The sequence below is a fragment of the Entelurus aequoreus genome, linkage group LG03 (assembly GCF_033978785.1).
Source record: "Entelurus aequoreus isolate RoL-2023_Sb linkage group LG03, RoL_Eaeq_v1.1, whole genome shotgun sequence".
Lineage (NCBI taxonomy): Eukaryota > Metazoa > Chordata > Actinopteri > Syngnathiformes > Syngnathidae > Entelurus > Entelurus aequoreus.
Window position 1 is genome coordinate 17,369,124 of NC_084733.1, and position 23,140 is coordinate 17,392,263.

General features: G+C 43.0%; 1 protein-coding gene across 2 annotated transcripts; it reads right to left on the reverse strand.

Annotated features, from left to right (window-relative positions):
• Window positions 1-264: 264 nt before the first annotated feature.
• fut9a (fucosyltransferase 9a) lies at window positions 265-22,786 on the reverse strand. 2 transcript variants are annotated; one of them, XM_062041397.1, is made up of 4 exons: window positions 22,655-22,723; window positions 22,466-22,588; window positions 7,646-7,753; window positions 265-4,409 (listed from the first exon to the last, which is right to left on the reverse strand). In XM_062041397.1, the coding sequence occupies exon 4, from the start codon at window positions 4,399-4,401 to the stop codon at window positions 3,322-3,324; it is 1,080 nt and encodes a 359-aa protein (XP_061897381.1). In that variant the 5' UTR covers window positions 4,402-4,409; window positions 7,646-7,753; window positions 22,466-22,588; window positions 22,655-22,723; the 3' UTR covers window positions 265-3,321. The 2 variants fall into 2 exon arrangements, with proteins under 2 accessions (XP_061897381.1, XP_061897379.1); XM_062041395.1 differs by having other exon boundaries at window positions 7,650-7,753; window positions 22,466-22,786.
• Between the last annotated feature and the right edge of the window lie 354 nt (window positions 22,787-23,140).

Here is a 23,140-nt window from a genome sequence, read left to right on the forward strand (position 1 = left end):
ACCGGAGTAATATGTGGAGGAGTGACTGATTTAGTCCATTATAGAGTAGTCCAGTCTCCAGCTGATGAAAGCATGAATGGCTTTCTCAAGGTCTGCCCTCCGCAGAAAAGACTTCACCTTTGCCAAAAGTCTCAGCTGGAAAAAACCTGCTCTAATCACGGAGTTAACTTGTTTTTCAAATTTAAGGTCGCTGGCAAACATCACACCCAGATTTTCCACAGCTGAAGCTGGTATGAATTATCTCAAAGAAGGTAAGGCATCCTGTACGCTTCACTTGTTTATTTTCGTTGACACTATTTGACATCTAGTTCAAATACATACAACATTTGGCAAAATACAGTGATTTTGGCAAAACAAATCTAATCCAAATCAAAAACAACGCTCACTCACCCATTTGTTGTTGTTTTTTTTTTTTTTTAAATAAAGCAAGATCAGCGTTTGTGGCTATTTTTGTAAGGACGTCAGCAATGTCAGTGCTAGGCAGCATCTTCATTCAGGACAACGGAATGAATAAAGGCTGCCACTCCAACACATGATTTGGCAAACAAGAAAAGAGAAAAGCAGGCAAAAGAGACAAAAAAAAATAGATCTTGGATCCAACCTGAATGGCACTTTCATAGTCTTGTCTACAATGGATGACAACAGTTCCATCTAAACATACAGGAAAGAAAAGTGCTAGTTATAAAAAAAAAAGTACAATTTAGGTGTAACATTGCCTCAATACAACAATTCATTAAGAGATTTGAACATTTAAATCCAGCCTTTCATACGTTAACAATTTTTTTCTGATATTTACAAGATTCACTATGGCACGCCATAAGAACATAGTCCAGTCCGGAGCCGAGGAAATGAAGGAAAACGTCCGCTTGCATAAAAACTCTTGCACGGTGCAAAATGGAACCGACAGCGGGAATGGGCGTTTGATCGGGTTCAATTAATCGATGGAAACACGTGTGCGCTACTGGGCTGCGACCAGCAGAGGCACTATAGATCCAGTCTCAACTAACTGGTGCTCTAGTACTAGTACTCTGCAGACTTAGGAATGTTGAGCTACTCGAACGGGCATTATTCCGCTCAATACCACACCGGCGTGGAAATAGGAGTTCAAGACATTCGGCGGCCTATTGAAACTACCCTATAGTTCATCGACCGATTGAATGGAAACGTCAAATGCCCATCCCGAGTCTGTAGCTGCAGATTGCTGTTTCAGATGCATTGTTCAGTAGATTTTGCAAAAATGTTCTATATAGTTGTATACAGATAATAAAAAACATGTAAAAGACAGCAGGTGGTCACATTCTTTACTGCACAGCTGCTTGGAAAAAAAAAAAAAAATCGAAAAAGTTTAAAAAATATTTACCATGCATCCAAAACAGCATAAAAAGGAGAAGTCCCATTCACCCCGTAACATTAGGTACACCTGAATAATCGAAATCAAGAGCAGGTTGTAGACGACCACAATGTACTACACCAGGGGTGTCCAAACTTTTTCCACTGAGGGCCGCACACTGAAAATTTAAAGCACATGGGGGCCATTTTGATATTTTTCATTTTCAAACCATACCAAAATATATGCATTTTTTTATTTATTTTACCTTTAGGGGTCCCAGGGACCATAAAGGGTCTGAATCATTAAAATGTTAAAAATAAGTCAGATTATTATTTTTTTTAAATTATTTAACGCTTACAGTAAATCTCTATATCAACTTCAAGTTGATATAAAGTAATACAAATTAAAAAAAATGTTTTATGGCTTTTCTGTCAAAAACAACTTAGTTTTTTATAGTAACACTGAAATATGCAGTATTTAGTAATTAGAGCCCTAAAAGATCAATAATGCAGGACACCATTGATTTTAATTCTTTCATATTTTTGAGTAATCACCGTGAAAAGATAAATAAAAAATCACTAAATATATTTAGGATCCAAAAGGTGCAACACTCATAAAGTGACACATTTTTATTAGGTTTTTCTTTTACTTTCAACACTTAAGTGACGAGATCAACTTCAGATATATCTGTCGATTTTATGCTGGAACTATTATTTTTGTTTGTTTTATGCGCTTTTGTCAAAGAAAACTTTGATGTTTTTATATGGCTACTACACAATATATGCAATATTTACCACATAAAACATTTTAAAGTGAAATATTTGAAGTAATTGGAGCCCTGAAAATAATTCATTATAACATGGAATTTTTTGTCATTATTTTTTTTTTTTTGGAGCAATGGCAAAAAAAGAAAAATGAAGAAAGACAAAAGAAAAGAAAAACAGCCTGCATGGCAGCTTTTGTGTCAACATTGCAACTTTTTCTCGTTAGATTTCACCTCATTTCACTTTTTTTAATGTTCTTTTTTATTTTTACAATAGTATTTCCAGAATGTGTGGCGGGCCGGTAAACAATTAGCTGCGGGCCGCGAATGGCCCTCGGGCCGCACTTTGGACACCCCTGGACTACACCATGTATCCTCCTGTTTGAAAAACACGAAGATTCAGTTCTTGATGCAGAGCAGCCCAATACACATTGTTTATTCAATCGTCTTTTATTTGAACTAGGTGTACCTAATGTCATGGCTGCGGATCGCGTGTCTCCACTGTACACATGTAAAAAAACAAAAAACGGTGTGACGTGAAAAAGTGCGCTACAGTACAGACGCATGACACTTGAGCTCGGTCAACACTGCATAGGTGACGTCAATCACAAGCACAGGTGTTCATTGTGACGTCTCACTCGGATAAATACTGTATTGAGGTGCCTTTTTTGTTTTGTCAGTCGGACACAAGAAGTGAGCATCAGATGAAAATAAAAACATCTTGTTTTGTCTTACATTTAAGCACTCACGTCATTGTAGTAGTAGCATAATGAAGAATGGTCAAAAAATATGTACAGAACGTGCATTTGAAATGTGTAAATGATTATATAAACTTGTAGATATTCCTTGTCTCCACCCCCAAAGTAACCTCAGACTAGAAGGATCTCCTACCCAGGTCTGACATACACCTGTCAAAAATGAAATACAGTGCCATCCATCCGTTATTTTCGTTTACCCAGGGTTGGGTCACAGGGGCAGCAGCCTATGAAGTTGAAAATGACACTTAGCAATATATGCTGAAAAGTCTGAATCTTGTGGCTGGAGAAAGAAATCTCGCATAGGCGTCGCCGTACGGACCTGCAGTCTGAACTTTGCAGGGACTACAGCAACACAAAAGGCCAAAAAAAGACTAAGGCTAGGCGAAAATGGCTCATGATGAAAAATATCATGAATAAAAACCTAAAATGAGGTCAGCGACACAAACACTGAATAGTCCTGCAAAGCTGTCTCAGCCCCAGAACCACTTTTCCAGGTTGTTGACCGTCTTGTACTCCCTGTGCCTGCGCAGGTAATCACAAGCCAGGCACGTGTGCTCGGCCCAGAATGAGGATTTTTTCACTTTAAAGTGCCGCCGCCACTCAAAATACCTGAGGTACATGTCCTCGTTTTTGTCCAGGAGCAGCAGGTAGTCGGCCAGCTCCTTGGGTGACGAGAAGTCGTCCACGTGGATGAAGGCGTCCCCTTGGACGAAGTTCTCGTAGTTCTGTCGCGACGGGCCCAGCACCACGGGCACCGTCCCCACGGAAAGGGGGTTGTAGAGTTTCTCTGTGATGTAGTCCTTGTGGATGGAGTTCTCGAAAGCCAGGTAGAACTTACAGCTGGCCATGGTGGGGAAGTAGTCCTGGTCCGAGATGTACTCCCCGAAGGCTTGTCCGTACGCGTGGACCTCGATGTGTTTGTATAGCTCGTTGTAGTACTTGACCCGCACATGCTCTTGGTTCCAGTTGCTCACGATCCAGCAGATCAGCTTGTTTTTGCTGGGCGGGACGAAGTCTTCCTCGCCCTCGGCAGCCACGATGGACCCGTAAGGCACTTCAATGTCGGCATCCCGGCGGTAGTTGAGGGTTAGGTTGAACAGATTCTCAATGCCGGACAGCTGAGAAGAGTGAGACGGAGACTCCAAATTCATCCAAATCCACTTTTGAAAAGACGGACGCTGCAGCGGCGGCAGATTGGACAAGTCCGAGCAGATGTCCCGGTGATGGATGAGGACGCCGTCCGACTTGTTGTAGAGGTTCCTGTCAGCCGTGATAAAGCAGCCCTCCATGTTGTAGAGCGAGCCGCACACGTTCAGGTCGTAGGTCTGTCCGAAGGGCCAGAGCCAGATGAGCACCGTGGTGACATTTTTATCGCTCTTGGCGTAGAAAATGCCTTTGACCCGCTCAGTGGACGCCGTTGACTCAACGGGACCCGATAGCCAACGGGTGGATGGTTTAAAATACATCAAAAACAAAGTCACAAAGCATCCCAGGATGAAGGTGGCAAGAAGAAGGGGTCGTAGGATTCTGTGAACGGATGCAGATGACATGCTCTGTCCTGGAGAGGCACAAAGATAATGTCACAGGACTCATCATGCATGACGATTAATTACAGTTGCTTGGTGTTCACACTGCATATTCAAGCTAGGATTTTTTGTTACCTTTTTTCTGTGTGACTCGTTAACTGACACGGAATTAAAGGGTTGAAGTCAACCCCAGAATTCCCTAGCTTCTTTGGCGGTATTCACAGAGGCTGGACTTTGGAAGACTTTAAAGACATTCCACCGGGACCGGGATGTGACGTTTAACAACTTAAAAAGTAATTGTCACTGTCCCACAAATACAGTGGTACCTCGGTTTTCAAATGACCCATATTATAAGTATGATTCTCAGGGTATTGAATCGATGGCAACTGGACTGTTGCATATGTCTTAGAAGATGTTTCGCTTCTCATCCAAGCAGTCTTAATCAGTTCAAACAGACTTCGACAGGGGAGATCTAGTTAAGATGTGAAGACTAGAGACTTCTGCCACCCCTGGAATCACCCCTGTTAATATTCCATTCAATTGCATCATTGGTCAAGGGGGCACCTCATACCTAAAAGTGCCTGGCTCCTTTTGTTACTGGCTAAAACAACAAACATAGGTGGCTACTGTATGTCCTGTTGTAAAAAAAATAACACGGCATAGAAACCTGTTTTTTTTTTTGTTTCAGGTGCCCCCTTGACCATTGATACAACTGATTGTAATACTAATAGGGCTGATTAAAGGGGTGGTTTTTGAGTGTCTGGAATGGATAAACTGGATATACAGTTTCCTGTGGGAAAATATAGCTTTGGTTTTCAGACAAATCGGTTTTCAACTGACCTTTTGGATAGGATAAAACAAAGTGTCACACGTCGCTTTGGCTCTAATTATGCAATAATCACATCCGTCTCACCGTGTGAAAGCGCACAGCTCTACTTGGCTCAGTGTGACGGTTCAATGTTGGGAAGTACCCGAACAAGAGCTTTAGTCAGTACTAGGGGTCATTGATTCGTTTTGTTGTAAATATCGTTTGACAGAAAGGTTTGACTGAAATAAAACCAGAGTGGTGAGGGATTTTTTTTAAATGGTACTATTGGCATCTCTCTACAAAACATGGAACTACCTAAACCAAGATTTTGGGGTTTGTTAAAGGTCATAGAACAGCTGAATGGAAGGCTGAACAGCAATAAAACAACTCTTAAATTTTAGTAGTGAGCTTTCCAACTGTGTATGTCTACAATACCAAGAATATACAATATAGGGAAGGGTTTCTCCTTCATGGCAAAATTGAAGCCGCCACACCTTAAAAAATATGTGTTTTTAACGTGAAAACGAATATAATGTATTGTAGCCTCCAGAATAAGTAAAGAATCTGATGCTATTTTTAACTTTTATTGCCAATTTTATGCTAACAACCAGCCCAATTCCATCAGGTATACACTTTTGTCTCCGCCCTTCCCCGGAGACTTAACAGCACTTCCACATTCTCGGCCAATCGACTCTCAGGCCGGGACAGCGTTTTTTGGTATCATAGGAACAATGAACATCAAATGAAAACCACAAAAACATATAAGACATAACCACAAGCAGGTCAGTACAGCATGAATGGATATATACGTATATATATATCCTATTATTCTTAGACTCAGACTTAGACTTAGACAAACTTTATTGATCCACAAGGGAAATTGTTCCACACATTGGCTCTGTTTCAAAGGTTGGAAAGGGTAAGGATGGAAAAGACAATGCCGGTATTAAAGGCCTACTGAAACCCACTACTACCGACCACACAGTCTGATAGTTTATATATCAATGATGAAATCTTAACATTGCAACACATGCCAATACGGCCGGGTTAACTTATAAAGTGCAATTTTAAATTTCCTGGGAAATACCCGGCTGAAAACGTCTCGGTATGATGACGTATGCGCGTGACGTCACGGATTGTGCGGAAGTATTGGGACACCATTGTGTCCCAATACAAACAGCGTCTGTTTTCATCGCAAAATTCCACAGTATTCTGGACATCTGTGTTGGTGAATATTTTGCAATTTGTTTAATGAACAATGGAGACTGCAAAGAAGAAAGCTGTAGGTGGGATTTGTGTATTAGCGGCTGGCTAAAGCAACACAACCAGGAGGACTTTGAGTTGGATAGCAGACGCGCTATCCGACGCTAGCCGCCGACCGCACCGATGATCGTGGTGAAGTCCTTCGTCGCGCCGTCGATCGCTGGAACGCAGGTGAGCACGGGTGTTGATGAGCAGATGAGAGCTGGCGTAGGTGGAGAGCTAATGTTTTTAGCATAGCTCTGTCGAGGTCCCGTAGCTAAGTTAGCTTCAATGGCGTTGTTAGCAACAGCATAGCTAGGCTTCGACAGGCGGGACAGCATTAACCGTGTGGTTACAAGTCCAGGGTTTGGTTCGGTGTCTCCTGATAGAAGTAATAGTAGTATTGTTGATCTGCTGTCTATCCTTCCAGTCAGGGGCTTATTTCTTCCGTTTCTATCTGCAGTTAAGCACGATGCTATTACGTTAGTTCCATAGCTAAAGTGTTTCGCCGATGTATTGTCGTGGAGATAAAAGTCACTGTGAATGTCCATTTCACGTTCTCGACTCTCATTTTCAAGAGGATATAGTATCCGAAGTGGTTTAAAATACAAATCCGTGATCCACAATAGAAAAAGGAGAAAGTGTGGAATCCAATGAGCCCTTTTACCTAAGTTACGGTCAGAGCGAAAAAAGATACATCCTGGCGTCCTGCACTGCACTCTAATCCTTCACTCTCACGTTCCTCATCCACAAATCTTTCATCCTCGCTCAAATTAATGGGGTAATCGTCACTTTCTCGGTTCGAATCGCTCTCGCTGCTGGTGTAAACAATGTGCAGATGTGAGGAGCTCCACAACCTGTGACGTCACGCTACTTCCGGTACAGGCAAGGCTTTATTATCAGCGACCAAAAGTTGCGAACTTTATCGTTGATGTTCTCTACTAAATCCTTTCAGCAAAAATACGGCAATATCGCAAAATGATCAAGTATGACAGATAGAATGGATCTGCTATCCCCGTTTAAATAAGAACATTTCATTTCAGTAGGCCTTTAAGTAGACAAATAGCCTCTATTTGTACACATAGGCTCTATTTGTTCTATTCGATTGTCCGGATGTTGGCGATGTGGACGTGGTTTTAATATTCCGAGATGTTACATAGAATACACATCATGCATATCGGTAGGCATAAAAAAGGATGACACAGTAGAAGTACTCACTTGCCTAATAACCGTGCACACAGAGTTTCATCTAATAATTCCCTTTGGAAAAACTGGTGACATGAAACCAGTCATGATTTCCTCTCACTAACCCTGGAGGATTGTGACCTGCAGCGGGCAAAGCACAAAGAGAAAGAAAAAGTCATTAATGGGAGAAAGGGTGCAAGGATTAGTCGACAACAGTCGCGACGTCATCACTCGTGTTTTTCCGGGCGGAAGCAGGTCCGCGCCGCCACTCGCAAAAACATCGCCAGTGATAACATGTAAAGTGTGAGAACATTTGCCCATATTTTTGTTAAAAACATGAATACCTTGCTCATTTTGCAAAGCGGTATAGCTCGGTTGGTAGAGCGGCCGTGCCAGCAACTTGCGGGTTCCAGGTTCGATCCCCGCTTCCCCCATCCTAGTCACTGCCGTTGTGTCCTTCGGCAAGACAATTTACCCACCTGCTCCCGGTGCCACCCACACTGGTTTAAATGTAACTTAGATATTGGGTTTCACTATGTAAAAGCGCTATATAAATATAATTCACTTCACCTGAAATGTTTTAATGAAAGAAACAGCCTGCGGGCCTGCAGCGAAGCGGGGTGTGCCAGGGCCGGTTTCCAAATCAGCGACAGGTACTTAGATGGCCCACCTGGGCCTGGTTATCTAATCGCCTGTCGCTCTGTTAAAAGGCAGCAGACGGGAGGAGAGAGAGTGTTGGAGCTGGAGGGGAGCTGGAGGGGAGCTGGCGTGAGAGCGGGAGCGAGAGAGAAAAGAGACTGAAGGACAATTTCTGAAAAGCAGCCGGTGACGATTCATCCAAATAAAACACTATTGTAACCCTGAAACGGGCTCTCATGTCGGTGCTTGGTGGTCTGAAGAACCCCCGGGAGGGCAACCACCGCACAGCTGTTCTAAATGTCACAATAGAAACTGTTTGTAGCTTTGTAGATGATGCTACATATGTACAAAATAAATCACATAATGTCATAATGTTAGTACATCAGTCGAGGAAAATGATCAAACTACATAAATACCATACTGTAATTTGATTTTGATTACATTTTTTTATCTTAATAGATTGAAAATTAACACGAGTTGACTGATAAACATTATCACATAATTCATTCAGAAAGTATAAATAAAGACAAATATAGGGCGGTATAGCTCGGTTGGTAGAGCGGCCGTGCCAGCAACTTGAGGGTTGCAGGTTCGATCCCCGCTTCCGCCATCCTAGTCACTGCCGTTGTGTCCTTGGGCAAGACACTTTACCCACCTGCTCCCAGTGCCACCCACACTGGTTTGAATGTAACTTAGATATTGGGTTTCACTATGTAAAGCGCTTTGAGTCACTTGAGAAAAAGCGCTATATAAATGTAATTCACTTCACTTCACTTCACAAATAAAGATAGACTACTAATAACCGCAACATGTAAGTGTAAAAAAACAACAGCAACATTATGATTTGTACAATTTCAGAATGTGCTCGTTCTATTTTTAAACAAAGAAACAAATCTGAAGTTTGTCTTCATTTTTAAGTTATCGTGCCGTGATTTTAGCAGTCCGGCCCACTTGGGAGTATTTTTCTCCATGTGGCACCCGATCTAAAATGAGTTTGACACCCCTGTTTTAATCCATACATTTTCTACCGGGGGTGCTGGAGCCTATTCCAGCTGCATTAATGGAGTGTTTCAAAATAGAAGGGTATGACAACCCTACAACATGTTCAGATCTATGGTAACAATAAACACTTCATATGTGATCTACAAGTGATTCGCTAAGCTAGTTGAACATCTGACTGACATCACAGACCAGTAGTTGCCTCTTAAATTGTAGTTTAGGAGGATCCAAGTAAATGGCTCGATTAGTAGAATATCAAGTATGACCTGCAACGCTACGTATGTATGCATGTCAATTGTGTACCAATTATTTAACTTTTTTAAATGTCATAATTAGAGATGTCCGATAATATCGGCCTGCTGATATTATCGGCCGATAAATGCTTTAAAATGTAATATCGGAAATTATCGGTATCGTTTTTTGTATTATCGGTATCGGTTTTTTTTGTGGTTTTTTTTAATTAAATCAACATAAAAAACACAAGATACACTTACAATTAGTGCACCAACCCAAAAAACCTCCCACCCCCATTTACACTTATTCACACAAAAGGGTTGTTTCTTTCTGTTATTAATATTCTGGTTCCTACATTATATATCAATATATATCAATACAGTCTGCAAGGGATACAGTCCGTAAGCACACATGATTGTGCGTGCTGCTGGTCCACTAATAGTATTAAACTTTAACAGTTAATTTTACTCATTTTCATTAATTACTAGTTTCTATGTAACTGTTTTTATATTGTTTCACTTTCTTTTTTATTCAAGAAAATGTTTTTAATTTATTTATCTTATTTTATTTTTTTAAAAAGGACCTTATCTTCACCATACCTGGTTGTCCAAATTAGGCATAACAATGTGTTAATTCCACGACTGTATATATCGGTATCGGTTGATATCGGTATCGGTTGATATCGGTATCGGTAATTAAAGAGTTGGACAATATCGGGATATCGGCAAAAAGCCATTATCGGACATCCCTAATCATAATTTGGATTATTGATTTGCTTGTTGTAAGTCAGGTGTCGGCAACCCAAAACATTGAAAAAGCCATATTGGACCAAAAAAAATTTTTTAAAAAAATCTGTCTGGAGCTGCAAAAAAATAAAAGTCTTATATAAGTGTTACATGATGTAAGTGTCTATATTAGCTATAGTAGCCTACTATCAAAGCCTGACGCAAATCTTCGTTGACGGAAATGTTGTATTTAAATTTTTATTGTACACATTTTTGCAACATTGGAAATCATTAGTAAAATGGAGGCTTCTCACAGGATGAGATAACTTCTGGAAATTACCGGCTCAGAATGGCCAAAAGGTATAGATGTGTGTGTGTCCGAGTTTAAGGAAACGGCAGGCTGTCTTCTTCTAATGGATTTATTACAATCTTTGCAAGCTGGGTAACGTTTGCTGCGGTCTGGAACAACATATGAGAAATGCAGCCAATATTACATACAGATAACGTGTCATGAGACATGCACATATAAATTAAATACACAGAGGAATTAAATGAGTTCCAATATACCTAAAAAGGAGGCATAATGATGCAATATGTACACACAGCTAACCTAAATAGCATGTTAGCATCGATTATCTCGCAGTCATGGATTGACAAATTGACAAATCAATAAAATCATCAAAGCTCACTTTTGTGCATTCACGCACAGCATAAAACGTTTGGTGGACAAAATGAGGAAAAAAAAGAAGGAGTGGCATAAAATACGTCTCTCTGTGGCAGCATCGGAGAAAGTTGTACATGTAAACAAACTACGATGAGTTCAAGGATCGCTGAAATTAGTAGGACAAAACGGTGCATGCCAAATACTCTAATCTGAGAAGCATGTTTAATATAAACAGTGGTATTTTTCTAACAATAAGGAAGGTTTGTGTCTGGGGCTGAAAAGGCGCTGGTGGACTTCATTGTGCATACAAAAGGGGCTGAGCAGCATTTGATGGTAGTTTTCAAATTGTTTACATTTTCTCATGACTACTGCTAAATGATTAAAAGACAATTTTGCCACAACAACCCTTTCTTAGGATTATTCTCAGAAGTCGTATACCAAACTAATTGGCTATTTTCTAGCTTTAGGATATGCATGTATTTCATTCAACTGCCATTTATAGTCAGTGTTTCAGTAAACGTTTGCCACACAACACACTAAATTATTCATTTCCCAAACCCTTTTTCTTAAGAGTATACTCTGTGGCAAGCCATCCAAGTGGGCAGCGATGAAGCAGGTCCCTGTTTACATAGAGAGGGAAGAAGAACAGAAGACCCTCTTCACCCATCTGAGGTCACTCCTCACCACTCCATCAACGGTGAAAGGATTGCTGCCACCGGTGAAGTGAAATTGATCTGCTGAGCTCTTTTTCCAGAGGTGAGCATAACCGTGTGCGTGCTACAGAATTGCCAAAGCCAAAATAAATGGTGTGTTGTTTTTGTATTGATTTACAAAACCCCAAAACCAGTGAAGTTGGCACGTTGTGTAAATGGTAAATAAAAACAGAATACAATGATTTGCAAATCCTTTTCAACTTATATTCAATTGAACAGACTGCAAAGACAAGATACTTAACGTTCAAACTGGTAAACTTTGTTATTTTTTGCAAATATTAGCTCATTTGGAATTTGATGCCTGCAACTTGTTTCAAAAAAGCTGGCACAAGTGGCAAAAAAGACGGAGAAAGTTGAGGAACGCTCATCAAACGCTTATTTGGAACATCCCACATGTGAACATGCTAATTGGGAACAGGTGGGTGCCACGATTGGGTATAAAAGCAGCTTCCATGAAATGCTCAGTCATTCACAAACAAGGATGGGGCGCGGGTCACCACTTTGTCAACAAATGCGTGAGCAAATTGTCGAACAGTTTAAGAAAAACCTTTCTCAACCAGCTATTGCAAGGAATTTAGGGATTTCACCATCTACGGTGCGTAATATCATCAAAAGGTTCAGAGAATCTGGAGAAACCACTGCACGTACGCGATGATATTACGGACCTTCGATACCTCAGGCGGTACTGCATCAAAAAGCGACATCAGTGTGTAAAGGATATCACCAAATGGGCTCAGGTACACTTCAGAAAACCACTGTCAGTAACTACAGTTCATCGCTACATCTGTAAGTGCAAGTTAAATTGTACTATGCAAAGCCGAAGCCATTTATCAACAACACCCAGAAACGCCGCCGGCTTCACTGGGCCTGATCTCATCTAAGATGGACTGATGCAAAGAGTAAAACTGTTCTGTGGTCTGACGAATCCACATTTCAGATTGTTTTTCGAAACTGTGGACATCGTGTCCTCAGGAACAAAGAGGAGAAGAACCATCCGGATTGTTCCAGGCGCAATGTTCAAAAGCCAGCATCTGTGATGGTATGGGGGTGTATTAGTGCCCAAGACATGGGTAACTTACACATCTGTGAAGGCACCATTAATGCTGAAAGGTACATACAGGTTTTGGAGCAACATATGTTGCCATTCAAGCAACGTTATCATGGACGCCCCTGCTTATTTCAGCAAGAAAGAGCCTTCCTCAACTTTCTCCGTCTTTTTTGCCAGCTTTTTTTTGGAAACATGTTGCAGGCATCAAATTCCAAATGAGCTAATATTTGCCAAAAAATAACAAGAGTTTTTCCAGTTCGAACTTTAAAGTATCTTTTCTTTACAGAATATTCAATTGAATATAGGTTGAAAAGGATTAGCAAATTGTTAGGATCCGTCGCCCGGATCATGTTTTGTTCTGTTAGTTTTGACTACCTCAGTCCTGTTTTCTGCTCCCCTGGGTTTGTGTTTCAGTTGCCATGACTGCAGATTAGTTCCTCCTGCCTCCGATTAGTGTTCGGGACGCTCACCTGCTCCCGGGCACTTAATCAGAGAGCTATTTATCCCCGTTTCTTTCTACCATCGGTAGACGCAACAGCTAACGACCATTATAGTTTTTGGATTCCTGTTTTATAGTTTTTTAGCTTTGCCTCCCGTGCTTTTTCCTGTTTGTTCCCGCATGATTTCCATGCAACCATTTTCTACCGCTTGTCCCTTTCGGGGTAGCGGGAGGAGGGCGCTGGAGCCTATCTCAGTTGCATTCGGGCGGAAGGCGGGGTACACCCTGGACAAGTCGGCACCTCATCGCAGGGCCAACACAGATAGACAGACAACATTCACACACTAGGGCCAATTTTTAGTGTTGCCAATCAACCTATCCCCAGGTGCATGTCTTTGGAGGTGGGAGGAAGCCGGAGTACCCGGAAGGGAATCCACGCCGTCACGGGGAGAAACATGCAAACTCCACACAGAAAGACCCAGAGCCTGGGGATCGAACCCAGGACCTTCGTATTGTGAGGCACATGCACTAACCCCTGTGTCACCGTGCTGTCCCCTGCATCCATCCATCCATCCATTTTCTACCGCTTGTCCCTTTGGAACCCATGCAGTCACGGGGAAAAACATGCAAACTCCACACAGAAAGACCCCGAGCCCGGGGATCGAACCCATGACCTTCGTATTGTGAGACACATGCACTAACCCCTGGTCCACCGTGCTACCCCCTGCACGATTTATACAAATAAATGGTTTCCGACCTGCACGCTTCGTCCGGAGTTGTCCGTCTGCATCTTGGGAGAAACATGCAACCAACTCCTTCCAGCAAATTTATTGTATTCAATTTTTATTTACGATTTGTGACAGAAAACACTGTGAGTAATGGCTTCCTGCGCGTCTTGCACCATACTCACGGAGAGGTTGGCTCTGCTAGAGGGCCGTGTCCGCCAGTTAGAGCAGAGTAATGTCGTAACTTTAGATGTTGCGGACACATCTGCTAGCGTTAGCTGTAGCGAGCTAACTAGCCCAGCTTGTAGCAGTCCTAAGCGGCCTACAAGCTACGGTGTACCGGTTGAGACGCATAATAGATTTAGCTCTTTAGCTAGTCCTACACCCCAGTCTACCGGGCACCACACCTTAGTCATAGGGGACTCCATCACCCGAAACATAAAGCTTAGCAAACCAGCCACAGTAAAGTGTATCCCCGGGGCCAGAGCCCCTGACATTGAAGCTAATCTTAGGGAGCTAACTCGCAACAGGCCTAGTAAACACGTACGACAGGCTAATCGCACCACTAATTATGCAAATATAGTTGTACACGTTGGCTCCAATGACACTAGAATGAGACAGTCAGAGATTACAAAGAGAAACATAGCCAGGACTTGTGATCTCGCCAGAAAGATGTCCAGGCATCGAGTAATTGTCTCTGGCCCCCTGCCTGCGAGAGGCAATGATGAGAGATATAGCAGATTAGTCTCGCTTAACAAGTGGCTTCCTAGCTTCTGTAGGCAACAGGGACTAACGTTTATTGATAACTGGCCCTCTTTCTGGGGCAAACCAGGCTTGCTGATGAGAGACGGCCTTCACCCTAACCAGGAAGGCGCCATCATCCTGTCTAGAAACATAGACTACTATTTAAGTCTCACTTGACTGACTACACTAGAGCAAGCCCGGTCACAGGCAATTACAATGTCTGTTAGTCCGGGTGAGGAGTCAGTTAAGCTAGAACTAGCCAGCGCCAGGCTGGATAATCCATGTACGCATAGCAATTCTCTTAGAATAATACACAATTCACATAATGTTTTTTCTGTTGTGTCTGTGTCAGAGGTGGACATGCATTCTACTGAGGTGGCAAATTATGATATGTCCAGTCTATTGCAGCACCAAGCAAACAATCAGAAAATTCCCGTCATATCAATTCCTAGATATGGTCGAAACTATTTAAAGTGCACTACGCATAATAAACGCAACATTGTTAATATTGCCACTACGGATAATCTTAACAAAAACTCGTGAAAACAGCCCAATACGTATAATATGGGCTTTTTAAACATAAGATCATTGTCTCCCAAGGCGTTATTAGTTAATGAGGTCATTAGAGACAACAATCTTAACGTCATTGGTCTTAGCGAAACCTGGCTCAAACCAGACGAATTTTTTGCGCTCAATGAGGCATCTCCTCCTAACTATACGAATGCGCGTGTCTTAATGAAATCAAACAATGGATGTCCGCTAACTTTTTGCAACTCAATGCTAAGAAAACGGAAATGCTGATTATCGGTCCTGCTAGACACCAACATCTATTTAATAATACCACCTTAACATTTGACAACCAAACAATTACACAAGGCGACTCGGTAAAGAATCTGGGTATTATCTTCGACCCAACTCTCTCGTTTGAGTCACACATTAAGAGTGTTACTAAAACGGCCTTCTTTCATCTCTGTAATATCGCTAAAATTCGTTCCATTTTGTCCACTAGCGACGCTGAGATCATTATCCATGCGTTCGTTACGTCTCGTCTCGATTACTGTAACGTATTATTTTCGGGCCTCCCTATGTCTAGCATTAAAAGATTACAGTTGGTACAAAATGCGGCTGCAAGGCTTTTGACAAAAACAAGAAAGTTTGATCATATTACGCCTATACTGGCTCACCTGCACTGGCTTCCTGTGCACTTAAGATGCGACTTTAAGGTTTTACTACTTACGTATAAAATACTACACGGTTTAGCTCCAGCCTATCTCGCCGATTGTATTGTACCATATGTCCCGACAAGAAATCTGCGTTCAAAGAATTCCGGCTTATTAGTGATTCCCAGAGCCAAAAAAAAGTCTGCGGGCTATAGAGCGTTTTCTATTCGGGCTCCAATACTCTGGAATGCCCTCCCGGTAACAGTTAGAGATGCTACCTCAGTAGAAGCATTTAAGTCCCATCTTAAAACTCATTTGTATAATCTAGCCTTTAAATAGACCCCCCTTTTTTAGACCAGTTGATCTGCCGTTTCTTTTCTTCTCTCCTCTTCTCCCCTGTCCCTTGCGAGGGGGAGTTGCATAGGTCCGGTGGCCATGGATGAAGTGCTGGCTGTCCAGAGTCGGGACCCCGGGGGGACCACTAGCCTGTGCATCGGTTGGGGACATCTCTGCGCTGCTGACCCGTCTCCGCTCGGGATGGTTTCCTGTTGGCCCCGCTGTGGACTGGACTCCCGCTGATGTGTTGGATCCACTGTGGACTGGACTTTCACAATGTTATGTCAGACCCACTCGACATCCATTGCTTTCGGTCTCCCCTAGAGTGGGGGGGGGGGGGGGGGGGGGGTTACCCACATATGCGGTCCTCTCCAAGGTTTCTCATAGTCATTCACCGACGTCCCACTGGGGTGAGTTTTTCCTTGCCCGTATGTGGGCTCTGTACCGAGGATGTCATTGTGGCTTGTACAGCCCTTTGAGACACTTGTGATTTAGGGCTATATAAATAAACATTGATTGATTGATTGATTTACACTAGGTCAGTGGTTCTTAGGACTCCAATGACATCGCAGGACTCCAAAAACATCATAAAGCTGTCATAAAGCTGTAAAGACCCTCTCCATCAAAGAAGAGGATGTACGCAGGCAGTTCTTGAAGTTGAATACGCGGAAGGCCCCCGGGCCGGATGGTGTCTCCCCTTCCACTCTCAGACGCTGTGCGGACCAGCTGGCTCCTGTCTTCACTGACATTTTTAACACCTCTCTGGAGCTATGCCGCGTGCCGTCCTGCTTTAAGACCTCTACCATTGTCCCTGTCCCCAAGAAAGCACGGATCACAGGACTAAATGACTACAGGCCGGTCGCGCTGACGTCTGTGGTCATGAAGTCCTTTGAGCGCTTGGTCCTGCCCCACCTCAAGGACATCACCGCCCCCCTCCTGGACCCACTGCAGTTCGCCTACAGAGCCAAAAGGTCTGTGGATGATGCAGTGAACCTGGCCCTCCACTTCATCCTGGAGCATCTGGACTCCCCAGGAACCTACGCTAGGATCCTGTTTGTGGACTTCAGCTCTGCCTTCAACACCATCCTCCCTGGACTGCTACGAGACAAGCTCTACCAACTCAGCGTGCCCGACTCCCTCTGCAGTTGGATTAATGACTTCCTGACAGACCGAAGACCGCACGTACGGCTGGGGAAGATTGTCTCGGACAGTCGAACCACAAACACTGGTACTCCTCAGGGCTGTGTACTCTCCCCCTGGCTCTTCTCCCTGTATACAAACTGCTGCACCTCCAGTCACCAATCCGTAAAACTGCTCAAGTTTGCGGATGACACCACCCTCATCGGGCTCATCTCGAATGGCGATGAGTCCGCCTACAGGAGAGAGGTGGACCGGCTGACGTCCTGATGCAGCCTCAACAACCTGGAGCTCAACGCCCAGAAAACAGTGGAGATGATCATGGACTTCAGGAAAGTCACAGCCCCACCATCCCCCCTCACCCTGATTGACTCTCCCACCCCTGTCCCCATTGTGGACTCCTTCCGTTTCTTGGGCACCACCATCACCCAGGACCTCAAGTGGGAGCTGACCATCAGCTCCCTCATCAAGAAGGCCCAGCAGAGGATGTACTTCCTGCGGCAGCTGAGGAAACTTAAGGTGCCGACCGAGATGCTGGTGCAGTTTTACTCAGCCATCATAGAGTCCATCCTGACCTCCTCCATCACAGTGTGGTTCCTCGGCGCCACAGTCCAGGATAAGAATAGACTGCAGCGTATCGTACGTGCTGCTGAGAAGGTGATTGGCTGCAAGCTCCCATCCCTCCAGGACTTGTTCTCCTCCAGGACCAGGAGGCGTGTGGGTCGGATCACAGCTGACTCTTCTCACCCTGGACACACACTATTCTCCCCTCTCCCCTCAGGCAGGAGACTACGCTCCATCCAGACCCACACCTCCCGCCACCTGAACAGTTTTTTCCCCTCGGCCATCAGGCAAATGAACAATAACTCCTAACAGCAGCTCCTTGAATTCCTTCTAAGTCTATCTGATAGCTCAGTTACAGCTCTTTTTATTTACCAAATATGTGTTATATGTGTTTTATGTCGCACGTTTGCACCAAGAAAAATTCCTAGTTTGTGAACCCGTTCTCAAACAATGGCAATAAAACTATTCTGATTCTGATTCTGATTCTGATTCTTAACCCGGGTTCGATCGAACCCTAGGGGTTCGGTGAGTCGGCCTCAGGGGTTCGGCGGAGGTAAAGACACATCCGACTTATCATGTAAATAAAAACTTCTCCCTATCAGCGTATTATGGATACCCCCAAACAATGTTCCCTCTAATTTTCCATCTGATTTGCAGGTTGTTTGATTGATCGATTGAATCTTTTACTAGCAGATTGCCAAGGAAGAGAATACATTATATGAAACAGTACAGTACGTATTCCGTTCAATTGACCACTAAATGGTAACACCAGAATAAGTTTTTCAACTTGATTTAGTCGGGGTCCACGTTAATCAATTCATGGTAATGTGTGTAAGGTGTGTCATTTGTTGTGAGTTCATGCACTGTGTTGTATGAGGGGCCGTTAGGGACATTATACAGAATTACCTCTTACATACACTACTGAAATGCTCTCATAAACAACTGAAATCTTTTTCTCTCACACACCCTACTGAAACACTCTTATACACCCTACTGAAACACTCTTATACACACTACTGAAATGCTCTTACATACACTACTGAAATGCTCTCACGTAAACAACTGAAATGTTTTTCTCTCACACACCCTACTGAAACACTCTTATACACACTACTGAAATGTTCTTACATACACTACTGAAACACTCTTATAAACACTACTGAAATGCTCTTACATACACTACTGAAATGCTCTCACATAAACAACTGAAATCTTTTTCTCTCACACACCCTACTGAAACACTCTTATACACCCTACTGAAATGCTCTTACATACACTACTGAAATGCTCTTATACACACTACTGAAATGCTCTTACATACACTACTGAAATGCTCTCACATAAAAAACTGAAATATTTTTCTCTCACACACCCGACTGAAACACTCTTGTACACACTACTGAAATGCTCTTACATACACTACTGAAATGCTCTAACAAAAACAACTGAAATGTTTTTCTCTCACACACCCTACTGAAACACTCTTATACACACTACTGAAATGCTCTTACATACACTACTGAAATGCTCTCATACAAACAACTGAAATGTTTTTCTCTCACACACCCTACTGAAACACTCTTATACACACTACTGAAATGCTCTTACATACACTACTGAAACACTCTTATAAACACTACTGAAATGCTCTTACATACACTACTGAAATGCTCTCACATAAACAACTGAAATCTTTTTCTCTCACACACCCTACTGAAACACTCTTATACACCCTACTGAAACACTCTTATACACACTACTGAAATGCTCTTACATACACTACTGAAATGCTCTCACATAAAAAACTGAAATGTTTTTCTCTCACACACCCAACTGAAACACTCTTATACACACTACTGAAATGCTCTTACATACACTACTGAAATGCTCTTACATACACTACTGAAACACTCTTATAAACACTACTGAAATGCTCTTACATACACTACTGAAATGCTCTTATATACACTACTGAAACACTCTTATAAACACTACTGAAACACTCTTATAAACACTTCTGAAACACTCTTACATACACTACTGAAACACTCTTATAAACACTACTGAAACACTCTTACATACACTACTGAAACACTCTTATAAACACTACTGAAACACTCTTACATACACTGCTGAAACACTCTTACATACACTACTGAAACACTCTTATAAACCAGTGGTTCTTAACCTGGGTTCGATCGAACCCTAGGGGTTCGGTGAGTCAGCCTCAGGGGTTCGGCGGAGCCTCCGCCACGGAGGTAAAGACACATCCGACTTATCGTGTAAATAAAAATTTCTCCCTATCAGCGTATTATGGATACCCCCAAACAATGTTCCCTCTAATTTTCCATCTGATTTGCAGGTTGTTTGATTGATCGATTGAATCTTTTACTAGCAGATTGCAAAGGAAGAGAATACATTATATGAAACAGTACAGTACATATTCCGTACCATTGACCACTAAATGGTAACACCCGAATAAGTTTTTCAACTTGTTTAAGTCGGGGTCCACGTTAATCAATTCATGGTAATGTGTGTAAGGTGTGTCATTTGTTGTGAGTTCATGCACTGTGTCGGTTTTGTTCAATCATCAATCAATCAATGTTTATTTATATAGCCCTGAATCACAAGTGTCTCAAAGGGCTGCACAAGCCACAACGACATCCTCGGTACAGAGCTTACATAAGGGCAAGGAAAAAAATCACCCCAGTGGGACGTCGATGTGAATGACTATGAGAAACCTTGGAGAAGACCGCATACTAGCCCCCCCCACAGGGCTAGTTTCAGTAGTGTATGTAAGAGTGTTTCAGTAGTGTTTATAAGAGTGTTTCAGTAGTGTATGTAAGAGTGTTTCAGTAGTGTTTATAAGAGTGTTTCAGTAGTGTATGTAAGAGTGTTTCAGTAGTGTTTATAAGAGTGTTTCAGTAGTGTATGTAAGAGTGTTTCAGTAGTGTTTATAAGAGTGTTTCAGTAGTGACGGCGTGGCGAAGCTGGTAGAGTGGCTGTGCCAGCAATCGGAGGGTAGCTGGTTACTGGGGTTCAATCCCCACCTTCTACCATCCTAGTCACGTCCGTTGTGTCCTTGGGCAAGACACTTCACCCTTGCTCCTGATGGGTGCTGGTAGCGCCTTGTATGGCAGCTCCCGCCATCAGTGTGTGAATGTGTGTGTGAATGTGGAAATACTGTCAAAGCGCTTTGAGTACCATGAAGGTAGAAAAGCGCTATACAAGTATAACCCATTTATCATTTATCATTAGTGTATGTAAGAGTGTTTCAGTAGTGTTTATAAGAGTGTTTCAGTAGTGTATGTAAGAGTGTTTCAGTAGTGTTTATAAGAGTGTTTCAGTAGTGTATGTAAGAGCATTTCAGTAGTGTTTATAAGAGTGTTTCAGTAGGGTGTGTGAGAGAAAAACATTTCAGTTGTTTATGTGCGAGCATTTCAGTAGTGTGTATAAGAGTGTTTCAGTAGGGTGTGTGAGAGAAAAACATTTCAGTTGTTTATGTGCGAGCATTTCAGTAGTGTGTATAAGAGTGTTTCAGTAGGGTGTGTGAGAGAAAAACATTTCAGTTGTTTATGTGAGAGCATTTCAGTAGTGTATGTAAGAGCATTTCAGTAGTGTGTATAAGAGCATTTCAGTAGTGTATGGAAGAGCATTTCAGTAGTGTGTATAAGAGCATTTCAGTAGTGTATGTAAGAGCATTTCAGTAGTGTGTATAAGAGCATTTCAGTAGTGTATGTAAGAGCATTTCAGTAGTGTGTATAAGAGCATTTCAGTAGTGTATGTAAGAGCATTTCAGTAGTGTGTATAAGAGCATTTCAGTAGTGTATGTAAGAGCATTTCAGTAGTGTGTATAAGAGCATTTCAGTAGTGTGTGTGTGTGTGTGGGGGGGGGGGGGTTCTTTGAACAAGGTGATGTTCACGCACGGTTCATTTTGTGCACCAGTAAAAAAAAAACATATTTTCTTGAATTTGAAAAATAACTTTTTATTTTTCACGTAAGAAGGGTTCGGTGAATGCGCATATGAAACTGGTTGGGTTCGGTACCTCCAACAAGGTTAAAAACCACTGCACTAGGTGCTGACTTCACCGGGTTTTTGGGGGGTTTTGTGCATCGCAGGAAGTTCCATTTCCTGTTCTGTGGTTATCGTCATCTACACGTATAGCTTTTAACAGTAAATGACACATAGCGAGGCGGACCGGGGGCCGCTCGTCCTGCATCACCACGTCACCCGGTGCCTAAAAGCCCTCCTTTTTCCGCCCCTGGCACCAGATCCCTGGCAAGGCCCTTTAAAGGCTTAGGGTATCGATACATTTTACATGCAGGCAAATCCTCTTACGCCTGTGAGCGCCACTCATAAGCTGCATCGTCCACACCAAAACAATGAAACGTGTGCTTTTGGTGGGTGGAAAGAGGTCAATGTGACTCAAGCAGGGCGTGGGAGTGGGTGTTGTCAAATGCACGGTGATGTATTTAGGACAGCTCTAGCGTGGGTGAGTGGTCCAGGAGAGGCTTTTTATTTATTTATTTATTTACTTATTTTTTCATGCACCGCATCCACACAGCTGAAGGTCATCTGCAGCCGCCCGTGATGCCGCGAACCTGCTGGAATGCGTGGACGGCGTCGACGGACGGACATCTTGCGTCTTTTCGGTGCAGGATAATAATTAGTAGGCGAGCAGGTGCGTGCATATTATGGGATGGAGGCGGCGGCGGTTCACTCACCATCTCGACAGGCGCGAATCAAAGGAGGTCCTTCTTGTCATTTCCCTGCGCGGCTTGCGTGGGTAATGGTCCACAAATGGCCCGTCGTCATGCGAGCGCCTGCAGGAGCACATCCGCACCAACCTGAAAGCATCGTTGTTGGGTTTTTTTGTTGTTGTTTTTTTTTCCTCCCTCCCTCCTTCGCTGCACCTTCCCCTGCGGTCACGCCACGGATGCAGAGATCGAGTGCAGGTGTGGGAGAAGAAGACCGGATCGTGGAAGTTACATGTTCGATCGGTGCATTTTCAGCCTGCCGCTGTGATGCGATGCGATGCTGGTTTCCCATGTACGCACACCTGCCGGTTCCGCTTTCCGCCACTGGGTGTCGCCAAAGTGCACACATATACACACACACACACACACACACACACACACACACACACACACACACACACACACACACACACACACACACACACACACACACACACACACACACACACACACACACACACACTATATCAGGGGTGTCAAACTCGTTTTTAGCTCGGGGGCTGTTGTGATTAGCTATACACGAGAAGTATTATAGACTAATCTGGATAATAACTGGATGTAGAAAACTCTTATTTCTCAATTTAGCCCGGGACATACTTGCCAACCTTGAGACCTCCAAATTCCGGAGATTTTGGGGGGGCT